This window comes from Dermacentor albipictus, chromosome 1, assembly GCF_038994185.2.
Source record: "Dermacentor albipictus isolate Rhodes 1998 colony chromosome 1, USDA_Dalb.pri_finalv2, whole genome shotgun sequence".
Lineage (NCBI taxonomy): Eukaryota > Metazoa > Arthropoda > Arachnida > Ixodida > Ixodidae > Dermacentor > Dermacentor albipictus.
In genome coordinates, this window is record NC_091821.1 from 464,609,890 (window position 1) to 464,627,181 (window position 17,292).

A 17,292-nucleotide genomic window follows, 5' to 3' on the forward strand; every position below is an offset into this window, starting at 1 on the left:
GCGCTCAGTAATCGAGTAATTGCGCTCGGCGGAAGAGAGGAGGCGGCTGGCGTAGGCGATAACGCGGTCGTGCCCACATTGACGTTGAGCTAAAACTGCACCGATGCCGTAGCCACTGGCGTCAGTGCGGATTTGTGTCGGAGCGGAGGCGTCAAAATGGGCGAGGACAGAGGTGTGGTGAGCAGCGTGACAAGGTGCGGGAAACCAGACGCTTGTTCAGAGCCCCAAGGGGAAGGAACGTCTTTCTTCAGGAGGTCTGTCAGGGGACGGGCAACATGGGCGAAATTTTCCACAAACCTGCGGAAGTAACAGTATAGGCCCATAAAGCTGCGAACATCTTTGGCACAAGTTGGTAGGGGTAAATTCTGCACAGCATGAACTTTAGCGGGGTCCGGGCGAATGCCTGACGAATCGACGAGGTGCCCGAGCAAGGTTATTTGGCGGTGACCGAAGTGGCACTTGGACGAGTTGAGCTGCAAGCCAGCGGTGCGAAAAACAGAAAGAACAGATGAAAGTCTTTCAAGGTGAGTCGCAAAAGTTGAAGAGATTACGATGGCGTCATCCAAGTAGCACAAACAGATGGACCATTTCAAACCACGCAAGAGCATGTCCATCATCCGTTCAAAGGTCGCGGGGCACTGCACACGCCAAGTGGCATTACCCGGAAATGATATAGGCCGTCTGGTGTGACGAATGCGGTCTTTTCACGGTCCATTTCATCCACGGCAATTTCCCAATATAAAGAGCGAAGGTCTATAGATGAAAAATAAGTGGCACCGTGGAGACAATCCAGAGGATCGTCAATGCGAGGAAGTGGATATACATCTTTCTTGGTGATCGTGTTTAGATGGCGATAGTCAGCGCAGAATCGCCAGCTGTTATCCGTCTTTTTGACGAGAACAACAGGGGACGCCCACGGGCTGGAAGAGTGTTCAATAATCCCTTTGGCAAGCATCTTGTCAACCTCGCTCTGGATAACTTGTCGCTCAGAGGGCGACACCCGGTATGGGCGTCTGCGAACAGGTGCTGCATCGCCGGTATTTATCCGATGCGTCACGACCGTGGTTTGACGCAAAGGGCGATCGTTCACATCGAAAATGTCGGAGTAGGACTCGAGGAGGCAACGGAGCTGTGCGGCTTGTTGGGTTGAGAGGTCCGGTGCAATCATCTTTGTAAAGTCGTCGGTCGGGACTGATGCAGAAGGCGCAGAATGAGCATTGGTCAAAGACGGTGCAACAGATAGAGCAGAAACGTGGCAATCGTGCGTCGGTGACAACGTGGCACGAGACATGCCTCGAGGAAGTACCTGTGGGCACTGTCCGAAATTTAGGATGGGAAGACATGTCTGATTGTCCGCAACAGAAACGATGGTGTGTGGGAAGGAGACATTGTGAGAAAGCAGGACTGACGTCGCGGGAGCAAGGACATAGTCTCCGTCAGGTACAGGTGGGCTGGTTAAAACAGGGATGCAGGTTGCTGCAAGAGATGGCAGGCGTATAAAACCCGCGAAACAAAGCTGAGCTGGAGCTTAAGCAGGAAGGTCAATGGGAACAGGTAGGGGTAGGTCAAGTTGTACAACACCGGCGGAACAGTCAATCAGAGCAGAATGGGCGAACAAAAAGTCGTCTCCGAGGATCACAGTGTGAGGGCAACGTTCAAGCTCACTAAACAAAACGGACGTGTGGCGACCGGAGACACTGACACGAGACACATTCCAAGCACAGCCGGAGTTCCACCATCATCGACCTGGACAAGTCGAGTCGGAGCAGGAGTAAGAACTTTCTTCAAGCGCATCACTTGGGAGGACCTTGACCCAGATCACAGCCCTCTTTTTTTTTCTTTTAAAAACATTACTGAGCACTATCGTGCCGAACACCACCGTTAGCCGGTTCCTATGAAGGGATTGGGTAAAGCTGGCGAACGAACTCTTCTTAGGCTCTTTACAAACACCCTGCTGTGCCCGGCGGTTCTCAAGCACTTTGACCCTTCTTTTGACGGCCGGTGCTCTTTCTGTGGGGAGGTGGCCGACCCCTTCCACATTGTTTGGGCATGCAGGCAAAATCCTTCTCTCCCCCCCGTCACCCCTTCCCCTTCCCAAGAGGACTGGGAGGCGGCCCTACTCGGCTGCCAGGAACTATCGGCCCAACAAGCCCTAGTTCGACGGACCTGGGTAGCGGTCAAGACCAACGGGGTCCCGGACTCAGACTGCGCCCAGTATTGCAAGGGGCGCGACCAGCTAGAAGTCTCTCCCCGAACACCTCTCTGTATATATACCCCAATAAATGCTTTTCACCACCACCACCACCACCGTTCGAAGCTCCGCACTCATGATGGAAATTTGGGCTCCAGTGCCGATGAGTGCTGTAACGGGCAAACCATCTACGTCCACGTCAAGAAGGTTCCGATAAGTAGGCATTATCAGCAGAGGAATTTCAGGCCGGTGTTCTAGAGCAGCGTCACCTCCAGGAGCTGCCCCAGTTAGGTTCCCGTCGGAGAGCGGCGACGGTAAGCTGGAGATGGAGCGCGACGCAGCTGGGGCGAACGGGAGCGGCGACTATGGGGTGATGGCGATCGGCTGGTCGCGGTGGCTCGAGCGTTGTCAGGTGCGTCTTCAACCTCGGTGGAGAGTGATGGCGGGCGAGGATTCAGTGCGGAGTGGCGGTAGGAGGGAAAGTTTGGTCGAGAGTGGGCTAGCCAGGAACTTCGAGAGTGGCGAGAGATGTGGCCCACACGTCCACAGTAAAAACAGATGGGTCTATCGTCATGGGTGCGCCATTCGGCCGGGTTGCGATAGCTCAGATATGGGCCGTATTGTCTCCGCTGAACAGGGGCAGAGGCAGCAGACGAAGCAAAGTCAGGACGGCTGGCGGAGCAGATGGATGGAAGACCTACAGTGGCAAGTTCTTGGCGAATGACCGACTGAATGAGTGACACAAGCGGCCGGGAATCGTCACAGCACTGCTTCACAGGCATGGCAGGAGACGCTGCTTCGATTTCTCGCCAAACGATACGTACGACGTTCTCGGAGGAGGTGGGCTCACGCGGTAGACAAATGTCTTCGCACGTCGATGAAGCTGCGGTATTACGTAGACGCGTAAACTGTCGAACTATGCGTAAACTCTTCGCGTCTTTAAAGCGGCGACATTCGTTAATGATCTCATTGACCGTTGTGATTGTCTTATAAACAAGCAGGTTAAACGGGTCGTCCGCGATGCCTTTTAAGACGAAGCTGATCTTGTCTGCCTCTGCCATATTGTTATCTACTTTGCGGCAAAGAGCGAGGACGTCCTGGATATACGCCACGTAAGATCCAGTGGACGTCTGTACACGGGTCCCAAGGTCTTTCTTTGCAGCACGTTGGCCGCCGACGGGTTTGCCGAACAAATCTCTAAGCTTCTGTTTGCACTGGTTTGCACTGGTTTGCACTGGTCCGTTTGCACGTATTCTCTTCTTCGTGTGTTTTGAACCAGACCCGTGCTGTTTTCTTGAAGTAGAATATTATATCAGCCAGCATAAGTGTGTTATCCCACCTGTTGTATGCGCTGACCCGTCCATCATTCTGTAACCAGTCATCGACGTCAACGTTGTCGATCCCGGAAAACATGCCAGGGTCGCGAGGCTGGGCCAGGATAACCGTCCGTGGCAACGACGGGGCCGTGGTTGAACTCTCTCCTTCGGATGACATGGCGGCCAGGTTACGTCCACTGCGGAGCTCCGTCTTGTACAAGTCATTACCCAGCGCGTCCACCAATGATGTTACGGGAAGGAAGAAGCGTGCGTCTATTTACAGATGGCTTTTAATGGCTGAGCCAACAAGCGCAGAGCAGCGATACTGCTAAACTCTTCTTCGTCGTCTCCAAGACCACCATCAGCGTCCTCTTCTTCCCACAATACCGACTGTGACAATATCTTCACTAAAGCCTTTTCAGCCGACTGCCATGTACTTCGGTTGAGTAGCTGCGTGCTAACAACCCCAAACGATAGTTAGTGCAGCCGACTATTTCGATCACTACGATATAGGGAACTCTAAGCTATTTCATAAAAGAATAATTTGACAGAGAAACAAAGCATTTCTGCATCTTTTTATGAGATTGGTCACGTTACCAGGTGTTTCCTCCGTAGATTAGTAGGACTAGGTTCTTCATTTTCGTTTCTTCTCAGCAATAAGATTTATCTTCAGACAATGTCGCCCAGCTAGCAATACTAAATAAATGACTACTTGCTTTTTTATATATTCGACAGTTTTCCAATCTTGGGAAATATACAGTTCGAATGTTTCCTTAACAAAGCAGTGCAATAAGTAAAATATTGCCAGAGAGGGCTGCGGAAATCGTGATGCAACGTCCACTCACGTGAATTACGGACCGCTTGTACGATCTTCTCTGCCAAAGCTCCTTCATAAAAGTAGTCGACACTCTTGTTCATTAGTTCCTGGTAAGTATTTGCAAGGTCAGGATTTTTCAGTATGTCTCCTTCGGTGAGAGGATCCCCACTGCCCGTTTTGAAGTACATGTCCCTGAGTTGAACAGAAAGAGAATTGATTTTACTCAAACGAATAACACTTATTAAGCCGCGATGATCTCGTCAAAAGTGTCAACACAGGAAGGAGAAAGTTCTGGGAAGCGCTCTAAGGTTTAAAAAAAAGAAGGCCCGTGGAATACGGGAATAGAGGCTGCTAAGCACCATGACGCCAGATCGAATCCCTGCCACGGCTACCGCATTACAATGGAGGCGAAATACGAAAACCCCTGTGTACTTAGACTTAGGCGCACGTTAAAGTACCCCAAGGGTTCGAAATTCCCGGAGTCTTCCACTATGGCGGACGTCATAATCAGAAAGTGGTTTTGGCACGTAAAAACCCATAATTTTTTTATTTAATACGGAAATAGCAAGCACAGACAGTGAAGAAAAGCCTGATTGCCCAACACCGCCTATACCGTGTCATATCACGCGATCCCCTGGCGCCGCATGGTACAGCAGAAAGACTGACAGGACAAGGCTGCATAAACTTCATCAAGACATGCGGAAATGAATTTATTTCTGCTTCAAGGAAACCTAAGGCATTCTTAGACACATACTGCTCACGTGCGCAATTTTGAAGGTTTCTATTATCTGACGCATGATTCGGCCTGCGCTCTTTGCTGACGATAGTGCATTTTTCAAACAGTGACCGGCAACCGCAATCACGACAATATGCTGCTTCAGTACATTGTGCAGCTGCAAACGCAGTGAGTTAGCGTTAGCGTCTAGTGTCTCACACTGCGCATGCGCTGTACGCAAACCATGCTGGGGCTTTTACGTACATACGCTGTTTTCGGGATTTAGCGGTGAACGCTAACGGGCACGCAAGGGGTGAGCATTACCTATGCGGCAACATGGCAGCGCAAGTCGAAGCGAGAGCTGCCCGCTTCGGATCTGGCGAGATGTTGGCATGCACTACTCGGCTCATTCGTTCCTCACTAATGCTTTAAATTTGCTCTAAATTTGTGTGATGATGCTTTGAAAGCGGTGTACTGGTAACAAATGGGCGTTGCTTCCGAGATACGTTCTCAAGTAGCGGTGCAGTAGGCTTAACGAGAGAGAGTTTGCTGACGCTTTCTGTAACCGCGTCGAGACAGCGCCAAAGCCTGTCTTTTGTTCATCCGCCTTACTTAGTGAGGCACTTGGCGACTCGGCATTGGATTAGCTCGACATTTCGTAGGGATGTTGCTTTCCAGCATACTTGGTGTTTTTAGGTCTAGATGGCGCCGTATGTTTGCGTCAGCGTTTTGCTCCTTTCCGCTATTCCAAGACTAATTTGCGCCACGCAGTGCAGCCTTCCTTGGCGTTAGTGTTGCGTCGCACGCTAACGCTAACGCAAGCGTCTTAAACTCCACCAAAAGTCTGTGATGAATGCAAGCTGTTCGTCCACAGCTCTCAAAATTTTATGAGCATGTTGTGTTACCGTGCCCTTCAAGCATCTCCCGCTTTGTCCGATGTGCATTCGGCTACATGAAAGTGGCACTGAGTACACAACAGCCCCGGAACATTAGATAAATTTGTGTCAAACCCTAAATCGTCCACTCAAATGGTTTTTCTACAACCATCTTCATGTTTCCTTTCTCTGTAGGGGACACGACACAGCATATAGTTGCAGGAAACTCTATGTGACACAGAAGTTGGTCCCGTGCGAGCAGAACATCCGGATGCTGTGTCACCCGCTGTGTCTCGCTCTGTATATGCGTGCTGGTGCTCGCTACGCAGCAGTTGCACACAGGACGACGGAGGAGCTGGAGCGAGTGAAAAAGCGCTGCTTGTGACCACGTGAGCATCCAGTGTGCCATGTTGTCCTGACACCTCCTGATAAAGGAAATATATACTGATTGTATGATGGCTGTAAGAGCAAATTATTTAGGACGCTCTGAGGTTTTCTAGATATTTTTTTTAGAGTTTAGGGGTCGTAGAAATTTATTTAAAGCTAAAAATAAAAGGTCGAAAATATTAGGCCAGTAATCCTTGAAAAAATGCCCATTTTTGACGCTATCGAGAAGCAGCAAAAATTTTATTCTCTAAATAAATTTACCTAGAATTTGACTGGTTTAACAGTAACGTTTTGTTCACGTTTGGGCTCAGGGGGAACGCGTATTTACTTCTTTACGCTGTGATTCGAAATACTCTCACCTAATTCTTTTTAATTTCCGAAATTATGTCTCTCTCAGTCTTAGTGCTCCCGAAATTTATTCATCTATCTACAAAGAAGGCAGGGAATCGGAAGCTATTTTTCCCCACCTATCAAGCATTCGCGATTTCGCATGAGCGAATCTGACCTGAAACAGAAATTAGAATACCGGAGATACTTACTTTAAGGTTGGAGCGTCCTTCAGGTGCTCGTACTCTAGTTGTAAGGTCATAGCTAAAAATTTTCCAACTTTTATGCCTTCCCTGGCACGCTTTATAGAGTATTCAAAATGTTCACGGAATGACTTGTGGCTGTAATACGTGATGAGTCTCTCATAGCCGCGAAGTTCTCCCGGGACAGCCACCGCCAGTCCACCTGCGCACCGCGCACACAATTAAAGGTGACGATTTTAGCGCACTGTCGCTGAACAGTGAAAATGGGCCTGCTTCTATGATAACGTGCCTAAGAAATTCCTGTCATCTAATTTGGTCTTATCGCTCAGCTATCATGCCCAGCACCTAGTTATTCATCACCCCTAAACTTAGGTGCACTATCTGAAATTGCCCCGCGATGATACAAACAGCACGGCACGAACTGTGTTCGCGGTCCGTAGAAATTACTCCCCAGCTGGATACACGCACTTTCATTCCCGCGTATATTGGCTCCGTCTCCAGCCACCGTCCTAGCATGAAGGAAGTTGTGCTTAGGACGCTTCTGGTTGACGGTATCCGTTACATCAGCGGTCGCCTGTTCTTAAAGCTGGCTGCAATTTCTACTGGGTGGAACATGTCCAAAACTGCCCCCTTCCGGTGACTGAAAGTGAGTCCCACCACCTGAATCAATCCAAAGCTGAAGAAAAGAAGATCACCTGAAAAACGCCAGCTGGAGAGCGGAGAGGGTGAAGAGCAAGATAAAAGAGAACAAAAAAATTGCAGTGGCGACATGACCATTGCTTCATTTATTATATGTCTGAGGGCTAATTGCATATTTTGGGGCAGCTGACGAGTGAACGAATATGGGTGACATTTTTCGTGCAAAGTTGCAACGTCCGAGTGGTGTGCAAGAGCTATCAAATCCGAGATGATTCTTCAGTCGACCTCCTTGTGGACACGACAGCGGTTAGCTCCTGGATCTTGTTCTTGATAAGGCTGTCGTGTCTCCCGCGGAGCTTGTTAAACGAAGTTCTGCGAAAATAAATAACCTAGAAGCCTTATGCTCGTACTCAAGCTGGTGCCAGCTGGTACGTTCAAACGACTGTTCGAACGTGGAGCGCCGTATGGCGAGAGATCGACAATTCTTCAGGCCTTCAATTGCGACGAAACACAGCAACAACTTTCGGAATAGAACACAATGACGCAAGCTCCTTTCTGCCTTCCAACCTAGGAGGAAGCACCCAATTGAAATTTTATGACCAGGAACGTTTTACGGGTCTTCTGATGACCGAGAAGAATTGGTCACTTTACATGAAGGTGCAGTAAAATAGAATGGATGGCTAACCGACCATGAAGGTGTAGCAAAAATGGCACGAATCCTCTATAGTGTAGGGAAGAAAATGGCGTGAATTGCACTTACTAAGGCGTGCTTGCGAACTTAGTGTACGTGGAAATTCATCTTCCTGTCTACACTCAGGAGAAATTATCTCGAACGAAGGGACCAGGTGCTGTTCTAACGTTTTCGGTCTGGTTCTCCAATTTAATACTTTACTGAGAAGCAACTACTTATTCGACTTGCTCAATCAGAGTTCCTGTTAGGATCAGTCTTAGTGCTCGTATTTTCCTGCCTAGACGTTTGCAACTAGATGCCCAAATAGAAGGGCCCAAACCTCTCAAAGCACTACTAGAGCTGCTATAAACCTTTCCTCACTAGTAGTCTTAGCGAACCTGCAAGACTTGTCGAGACCTTCAGGGATAGTCACATTCTCACTCCAGAAACCCGGACGTAATGCAATCCCAACTAACAGAAAGTGTAACTACTAGACTTCGAGTGACCGACTCAGAGCCCGATGATGCGTTGCGATCACCGGCATTGTTCAACCAGACTGAGAAACAAGTACAATCGGAATCCCAATGTCTACCTCAGAGTGGAAACGAGGCCATGCTACCTATTTCTTCACGTTTACTCCCCAGAGAAGGCGAAATGAATGAACAGGCGCTGCGAGCTCAAGATCAACGTCAATATCAATACTAAAGAGAGGCAAAGTAAACAGAGAAGAAATATGCTCAGGCAGACCAGTCCTTGAACGAGGCTACGATGGTCGTGAAAAGGAGGCACTACTCTATTTGAAATATTTACGCCCTTTGGGGCGTATTTTGTCCCACAACAATAATCGTCATCTGTCTTGCCCGCGTTTCCTTTCTTTACCGCTGCGAGCCCGGTACTTCCCAGTCACGAACGGCATGCGCATTATCAGTGTGACGCAGCTTCTCGAAAGGAAAGTAGCGAGCGCCGAGCTTTCAAGAAAGGAAACTCGGGCAAGACAGATAGCGATTATTGTTGTGGGACAAGATAAGCCCCAAAGGGTGTAAATATTTCTAAGAGTGTTGAATTGATGAGCTTAGGTCTAACATACTAGTCGCAGTACGTAGAAGTTCTTGCCTTGGTGGATGAAGGCGTCGAATATGACTTTCTTCTCACTAGCCCAGATATGAAATAGTCGAGAATAAACATTCAGTGGGACGACGCTGTGACGTAAACTCCGATGAAGATAACTACAAATATGTGGCTGTTGCAAAATTTACTCGTTAGCCCAAAAAGAGACACAGTAGACAATGTATCGAGAATTGTTTTGCATGGGAGGCTATCCTCCTGGTACCACCAAGTTCTAAGTATATATTGAATTACACTATACTACTAAAGTACGGGAAAACCCCAAGAATCTTTTGAAACAAAGACACGGCTGAAAGAGTAGCTGCAGCGCAAGTTAGGCGCAGGTATCATTCGCACATCTGTGTTGCTTTTGGTATCATCAATCACCAATACTCCAAAAGAAGACGGCAGCCTCAGAATGTGCAGATTACAGGACGATTAAGAGCCAGACGCAGCTGATCCCATCCTCAATGCCTCGAACAGACACCATCATTGAGGAGACGCCTGACTACACCTGGTTTTCGAGAATAGATCTGCAACAAAGTGCATCTGGGAAATGCCACTCCAAGAAACCAAGCAATACACCGTCCTTTTGACGCCATTTGACATCTATGAGAATTGTCTTCACTTATGAGAACTGGCTTCAGAAGCTCACGAATACTGTTCTGAACCCATTTCCTGGTCGCTTCTGCTATGCGTATGCAGGCGACATCATCGTGCACTGTGGGAGAGAAAAGCATAAAAAAACACCTTGTGTATATTCTCGCTGCCTTATTTGAAGCGATGCTCAAGATAAGATTAAAAAATAATGAGTTTTTTTAAAAAATGAAGCATTTTGTGGGGATCGAATATTAGATGGTACCGCGAAGAACACCAAGAAGCGTCCGTGGTGCGCATAACTAAGCTTGTAATACCTCCTAACGCAAATCCGCTTGGCGTGTTTTTTGGACTAGCTGGATATTTTAGAGCGTTTATGCGAGACTACGCTATAAAGACACTGCACTTAACAAGACTGCCTCAAACAGATGTACCGTTCAGATGGACCAAGAATGCGATTACGCGTACGAAGAGCTGGTGCAGATTTTTTCTGACCCTTTCCTTTTGGATTTTTCCCTTCCATTTGAACTCAACGGAGATGTGTCTTATTATGAAACGGGAGTGGTTCTGTATGAGCGAGACTTCACCCGGACACCCAACCAACACGTTTCGCAGCGGTTATTTACTGGATATACTGTGGTATTTTCGATCCTTCCACAGACCAGACAGTTCTATGGTGTAGGCGATGAAACAGGTGCTAAAATACATACTACGACAACTTCAACAACAATGTACAATCTTCACAGATTCAAAAGCATCATTGCAAAGCCTTTACACGAAAAGCAATAAATCAAGCAATTACATTTTGGTCCAGGATGTAGTATACCTACACGACTTAGATTTTAATGAAACTTGTTGCATGTGAAAGAGAAAGTTCAATTCTAGTGACTGCTACATGCGGAATTTCGATTAAGAGCCTGAATTTTGATAAAAAGATTTTCAAGAATTCCAAAGTTTGAAAAAAGAAGCACAAAGTTTGCTAATTAATAGTTCTGCATCAAGAGCAGATATCGCGGTTCTATAAGCGGCATACATTAGATAATTGAAAGCGAACACATTTGGTATGTTATTTAATATTTTACGTGCATTTGTGTACTATTAGATGCAGCTCACAGAATTGTGATATCATTTTTCATTGCTGAGTTAGAGTTGTAAACTTCATAGTTTCGTTTTATGAAATTTTCGAATTCTGCCAATATTTAATAAAACAATTGACGACCTAAATAAAAAATTCGAAACAAAAGCACCACTAGACCTAAAATTTTCCTTTTGAATGCAACACATCTCGTCAAACTTGGTGCAGTGGTTTCCGAGAAAAATGAATTCTCCTTTTACATTTATTTAGATATGAGCACCCGAGCTAAAGCTTCCTCTTGAGGCGTCATGCTTCGAAAGGAAGACAGACTGGGAGCGTTGCTTGCCTACTACCATGTTTGCGTTGTGACCGCGCCGCATAAAGCCACCAGTTTTTCGACAGCAGAGCTCGTTTACGGCCGCTCGCTGCGATCGCTGCTGCGTATGCTCCGTGAATCATGGGAAAATCGCGAGTAAGACCCACTTTGGCGAGTACGTGCTTAAGATGCTAGAACGCTCAAGGAAGTCGCAGAAGCTGTCAGAAGAGGCTATGTTTAAAGCCCAGCGAATGTCCAAGGTGTATTACGACCAGACAGCCATCTCCCGTCGATCCGAAGCCGGCACTAAAGCAATGATTCTGCGACCATTGCAGAAAAACAAGCTCGAGGTGCAGTGGGAAGGTCCCGCAAACGTGGTTGAGAAACTGTCTGGCACGAACGACGTTATAAGCACGCCTGGAAAGCGGAAGATACAGCGGGTTTGTCACTGTAATCTGTCCAAGCCTTACAGGGGAACGGGAAGCAGTTGTATTCATGATGATAAACATTCCCGAAGAGATTCCAGTAGAGCTTCCGGGGCTCGTGCCAGTCACTAACGGAGAGGCTAGGGAACAACTAATTAAGGAACTAGATTCTAAAGCGCAGCTGGAGCCTGAAGAAATGACAGAGTTGCAGGAAATCCTGCTAGAATTTCAGCACTTTCTTGTAGATAGGCCAGGAAGGACATCGGTTCTTACACACGACATCGAGCTCACTTCTTCGGAGCATTACGGTCAAAGGATTATTGAGTGTCACCGCGTCATCGTGAGATCATGAATGCGGAGGTGGAAAAAAGGTTGACTCCAGAAGTGATCGAGCGTTGTGAGAGCGATCCGCGTCCTTGCGTAGATTACCGCCGGGTAAACGCGTTCACTAAAGATCAGACTTATGCTATACCAAACATCGAGACAGTTAGTAGCACTCGATTCATTCCTACCCTGGATCTACTTCGAGGCTACTGGCAGGCTCCACTCACAGAGCGGGCTAGCAGATCTTTCGCCTTCATATCTCTGTTGGAAACGTTCCACCGTAAGGTCCTAAGCTTCGGTTTGAAGAATACACCGTACTCTTTTTCAAGCCTTATGAACAAAGTGTTGCGAGCACAGGAAGAGTTCGCCTTGCCTTACTTAAATGATGTCGCGATATGTTCTGCATCCTGGTCGGAGCATATGCAACATCTGAGGGTAGTGTTGGCCCGCTTGCTTGAAGCAGGCTTAAGGGTCAAGGCACGAAAGTGCCAAATGGCGCAAGCGCTAGTGACTTACCTCGGTCACGCAACCGGATAGGGCCGTTGCCGTCCCTCTGAGCTAAAGGTGGCTGCGATACGAGATTTCTAGCAGCCTCGCACAAAGACCGATATCCGATCTTTCTTAGGGGTCGCCGGGTACTATCAGCGGTACATCCCTACGCAGGCACGTACCCAGGGGTGGGGGGGTGGGGCTGGGGGAACCCCCCCTTGAAATTAAGCGGCATACCCCTCCCTGCCCACGCCACTAATACTCACACACATTCCTAAAGCGCCGCCAAATCAATGTTGAGACTTCACAGCTATTCGGTGGGCAACATTTTGATGCCTCTTTCACTCCTTTTGAATGACGGTATTTATCGGCATCTCTTGGGGTGTCAAGCCCAGTTTTCTCATAGGTTCGGTGCCCGCGCGATTAACTCGAAATGTGTTCAGTTGTAACCATCTGTTCAACGGTCGCGCGGGTCGCTTTTGCTTCGTTAGTTCAACCTTCTTTGTTTAGACTAATCCAGGGACCAGAAAAGGGATTTGGTTCGTAGTCAGCTGATCTACATGCTTGAGGAACGAGTTGCAGCCGGAGAAAACGTCATTTGAGTTTAACTTTTCCTTTTGCTTCATTATTACCTCGAGTGGCGGCTCGCCGCGACGCTGACAAATCGTCGGAACCATATACCCGCGACATGAGTTAAATAAAGCACAAATTAAAATATTGCGATACAGCGTCCATCATCAAACCCTGCAGTAACCCTTAAACCCATAAACAATATGACTGCCACCCGTTACCTCATCTGGTTTTTCCCTAAGTATACAGCACTTCCTGTGCAAAATTGCCAACTGGAAACAAGAGTCGCAAGGAGTTGAGAAATTAAGCCAAGGCAACAGTGGTAGATTACTTCTAGGGCACAACAGATAAATTTTATGGCGTGTGAAATCGCATTAACGTCGACATTCTACAGCTCCCTCTTCGAGCTCCCAATCTCAAGCAGCAGTGACCCAAGTTGGCATCAAAGAGAGCGAGAGAGAACTAAACTTTATTGCTAGACCAGGCTTCCTGAGCCCAAAGGTGGGTGGCCTACTCAGTCCAGGTAGCCATGGCTCGCTGCCGCCACCCGAGCCCTGTTCACCAACCGTAGCTGGGCTGTCAGGGTCTTGCGTCACCAGCAGAGCCTCCCACTGGTCTTCCGATTCTTCCTCTGAATCCGCTTCTTCCTGCATGTTACTGCCTGGTGGTGATGATGACCGTGGTACTTCGCAGTTATTCCTGCACTCCAGCACCATATGGCGCAAGGTGTTGGGCGTGTCCAGCGGGCAGAACTTGCAGTCTCGCCCGTAAGCGCCCGGATACATGGCGTGCAGCAGTGTATTTGCTGTTTCTATCTCGGTGTTGGTCAAGACTTGAAGCGCTGCCTTTCCGATCCTTTCGTTCACATACCTTCTGCACGCTTCTTGCGAGTCCGTCACCACGGTAACCAGGGTCTTCCTGCACGTTGCGATGGCCAGGGCTATGCCCAGCTCTTCCGCTGTGCTCGCGCCCTTGGCACGCATATTCTTAGCCCTTCTCGTCGACCACGCTGATTGCAAATCGGTCGTTTGTTGTGTTCGCAGCTGCTTCCGTGTATCTCACACTCTGCTGTTGGTGCGTTCCACTATGTGCTTGAGCGCTTGTATTCCCATCAGAACGGCAAGGTCGTCGTTTTACTCCATCTGTTGTCCTTGTCTTGGGTGCGCTGTTACAAACCTTGCCTGTATTTCGCCTGTATCCTTTCCTTGTACTCGGGATGCATGTTTCTGGGAATGGTACTTATGTGTAGCTCGTCTCTGATCTCGTGTAGGATAGGCTGGGTGCCTCTCAACCTCGACTTCGTAGCCCAGATCTTGGAGCAGGGCTCTTTCCGTTTTTGTTAGCTTTAGTCTATCCAGTTGGTTGACGTTGTGCGCTTCCATGAGCTCTTCCCACGTGTTGTGAACTCCCATGTTTAGTAGTTTCACTGTGGACGTTGAGCGGGACAGGCCCAAGGCAATTTTGTAGGGTTTTCTGATGAGGGCGTTTACTTTGTCTCGTTGACTGCTCTCCATGTCAACGTATGGGGTCCCGTAGGTGGCGATGCTCGTGAGCAGCGCTTGTATTATTATCGTGCAGTCTTCCTCCTTAAGTCCGTGCCTTTTGCTCATCACTCTTTTGATTAGGTGGGTTATTTGTTGCACTTTTCTCTGAATTTTTTTCAACTCTGCTCCCCCGGCCCCGTCCTTTTGAATGAGCAGTCCGAGGATGCGGAGCGTCTTTACCTGCAGAATCCTGATGCCTCCCACCTTTACTTCAGGGTCTGGTATCTGCTGCGGTTGTCGGCCTCTTGAGCGCTTTCTTAGCACCAAGAGCTCTGACTTTTCTGCTGCGCACTTCAGTCCACATGCTTCCAGGTACTTCTTCGTTGTGTCAACCGCTTCTTGCAGAGCGTCTTGCTGTTTGCCTGTCGACCCTCCCGTAGTCCAGATGGTGAGGCCGTCAGCATATATTGCGTGACCAATCCCTTCTATTTGCCTCAGTTGTTTGGGTAGCGAGCACATCACCAGATTGAATAGCATCGGCGAAATGACGGAACCTTGCGGCGTTCCCTTTCGCGGTATGTTGAATTTCTCAGAGCGTAAGTTGCCTATCCCCACTGTGGCGGTCCATTCTTTCAGAAAAGCTTTGATGTAATTATATATATTTTTCCCGCAGTTTGATATGTTGAGGTGTCGCAGCATGGCTTGTGTGACACGTTGTCCAAAAGCCCCTTTCACGTCAAGTGCGAGGATGGCTCTTTTGCTGTGCGTGTCCAGTTTGTCGATGACTTTTTCTTTGATCTGCAGTAACACGTCTTGCGTGGACAGGTGAGCTCTAAATCCAAACATGGTATTGGGGACGTGTCCGTTGTCTTCGAGATGTTCGAACCTGCGGTTGTGCACCATGTGCTCATAGAGTTTTCCAGCACACGAGGTGAGGGATATAGGTCGAAGGTTCTGCGTGCTGATGAACTTGCTGGGTTTAGGCATCATGGTCACCTCGGCATGTTTCCATTCCGGTGGTACTTTACCGTGTTCCCAGAACTCGTTGATATATTTTAAGAGTGCGTCTACAGAGGGTCCGTCAAGGTTCCGGAGTGTCTTGTTGTTTATTCGGTCGTACCCCGGCGCTGTGTTGCGGGTTAGCTTGCTCAAGGCACTCTCGATTTCTGCTTCTGTGAAGGGCCGATCCATTTTTATATTTTGTTGCCTCGACACTCGTCAAAGTGCGAATCTACACTTATGTGCCGCTCTGTAGTGAGGAACTTCTCCTTCACTTCTTTGATGATGTATTCTTCTTTCCCCGGGTGGCTGTGTATGAATCTCTGCGCTTTCTGTTTTGTGGCGTTCTTGTTCTTCTTCGATAGGAAAGTCTTGAGTGCCGCCCAAGTGCGCTTGCTGCTTAAGGTCCCTTGAAGCTTGTTACATGTTTTGCGCCAGTTCTGTATTTCATGTTGTTTAGAGTACTCTTGCGTTACCTTGATCCGCTTGGACATTCGAATTTGGAGTTTCCGGTTGCACTTCTTACGCTGCCAGCGTTTCATGAGTCCCCTCCGCTCCTCCCACAGGTGGAGTAAGTGGGGGTCGACCACGGCGGTGTCTTGCTACAGTTGGATTGTCCTCGTATGCCTCTCGGCTCTTTCCATGACTCCTCCGATCCATATTTCTATGTCGTGTATCGTTGCATTAATGGCGCTGTCGTCTGTGCGAAAGGCCTGCCAGCCCGTGATCTTGGCTTTTCCGATCTTCATCGTCGCTTTGTGGTGCGGGATAATCGTGTGCACTATATAATGGTCGCTACCCAGATTCTCGTCCATGCAGCTCCACTCATACTGTTTGAGTCCGTGTACGAATGTGAGGTCGGGGCTGGTGTTTCTAGATACTGTTGCCGATGCGCATGGGTATGTGCGGGTCGTTGAGTAGCGTGAGCACGTGTTGTTGGGCTACGTTGTGCACATCTTCTCCCCTTTTTTTTGAAGTCGCATATCCCCAGACCACATGGGGAGCATTAAAATCACCAACGACTATCAGTCCGTTACCCTTGCTCAGCTTCTTCACTTCTCGCATTAGCTTGTCTAGATCCTTTAGGTGGTCCTTTGGCGGGCTGTACACGTTTAACAGAAAGAGGCTTTGCTGCTGTTCTTTCTCGGGTACGATTGCGACGAGGGTGTGTTCGAAGCGGTGTTGGATATCATGTCATTGAGCGTTGGCCTTCTTGGTCACGACTGCTGTCCTCGTCTTACCGTCAGTGACGTGAGTGAGGTAACGACTGATCTTGAAGTATTCATCTTCGGTTTCTTGCAAGGCTATAATATCTGGGTCGAACTGCGTGCAGAGGTGTACAAGGTTGTTTCTCTTACTTCGGATAGAATGACAGTTCCATTGCCAAATTTTGAGCCGTGGGTGTTGCTTGTAGTCATCTTTCTCTTCAGTTAGCCTCGCCATCTTGTTCGCTTAGGGTCTGCATGATCTTGGCTTCTCTCGCAGGGTACTTAGGCTTCCTGAGAGTATTATCTCTTTCTTCTAGCATGTGGATGCCTTGACTGAAGTTTTCTCCCGATTTTGTCATTTTGTTCTGTAGGGCCTGAATCTGGCTCTCCGTTTCGCTCTTGGGATATTGGAACCAAGTCTGTATCATCTGGGTTACCGTGTTTTGCATAACATGTGTTACCGTGGACATTTTGGTATCAAAGAGGTTAATAAAAAGCGGCACTTACCCGGGGATCCAAGTTGGTCCAGCGGTTGGTTTGGAACCCGGTTCCCTCACCACA

The 17,292-nt window shown here is 48.3% G+C and overlaps 1 protein-coding gene across 2 annotated transcripts in view; it reads right to left on the reverse strand.

Moving 5' to 3' along the window:
• Positions 1 to 17,292, reverse strand: part of LOC135905630 (scoloptoxin SSD14-like) — a 136,417-nt gene that overhangs the window by 70,511 nt on the left and 48,614 nt on the right. For both annotated transcript variants that reach the window (XM_065436589.2, XM_065436588.2), the window contains 2 exons: positions 6,841 to 7,033; positions 4,353 to 4,516 (listed from right to left, as the gene is read on the reverse strand). In XM_065436589.2, the coding sequence (XP_065292661.2) occupies positions 4,353 to 4,516; positions 6,841 to 7,033 (357 nt within the window). The remainder of the gene's footprint in view (positions 1 to 4,352; positions 4,517 to 6,840; positions 7,034 to 17,292) is intronic.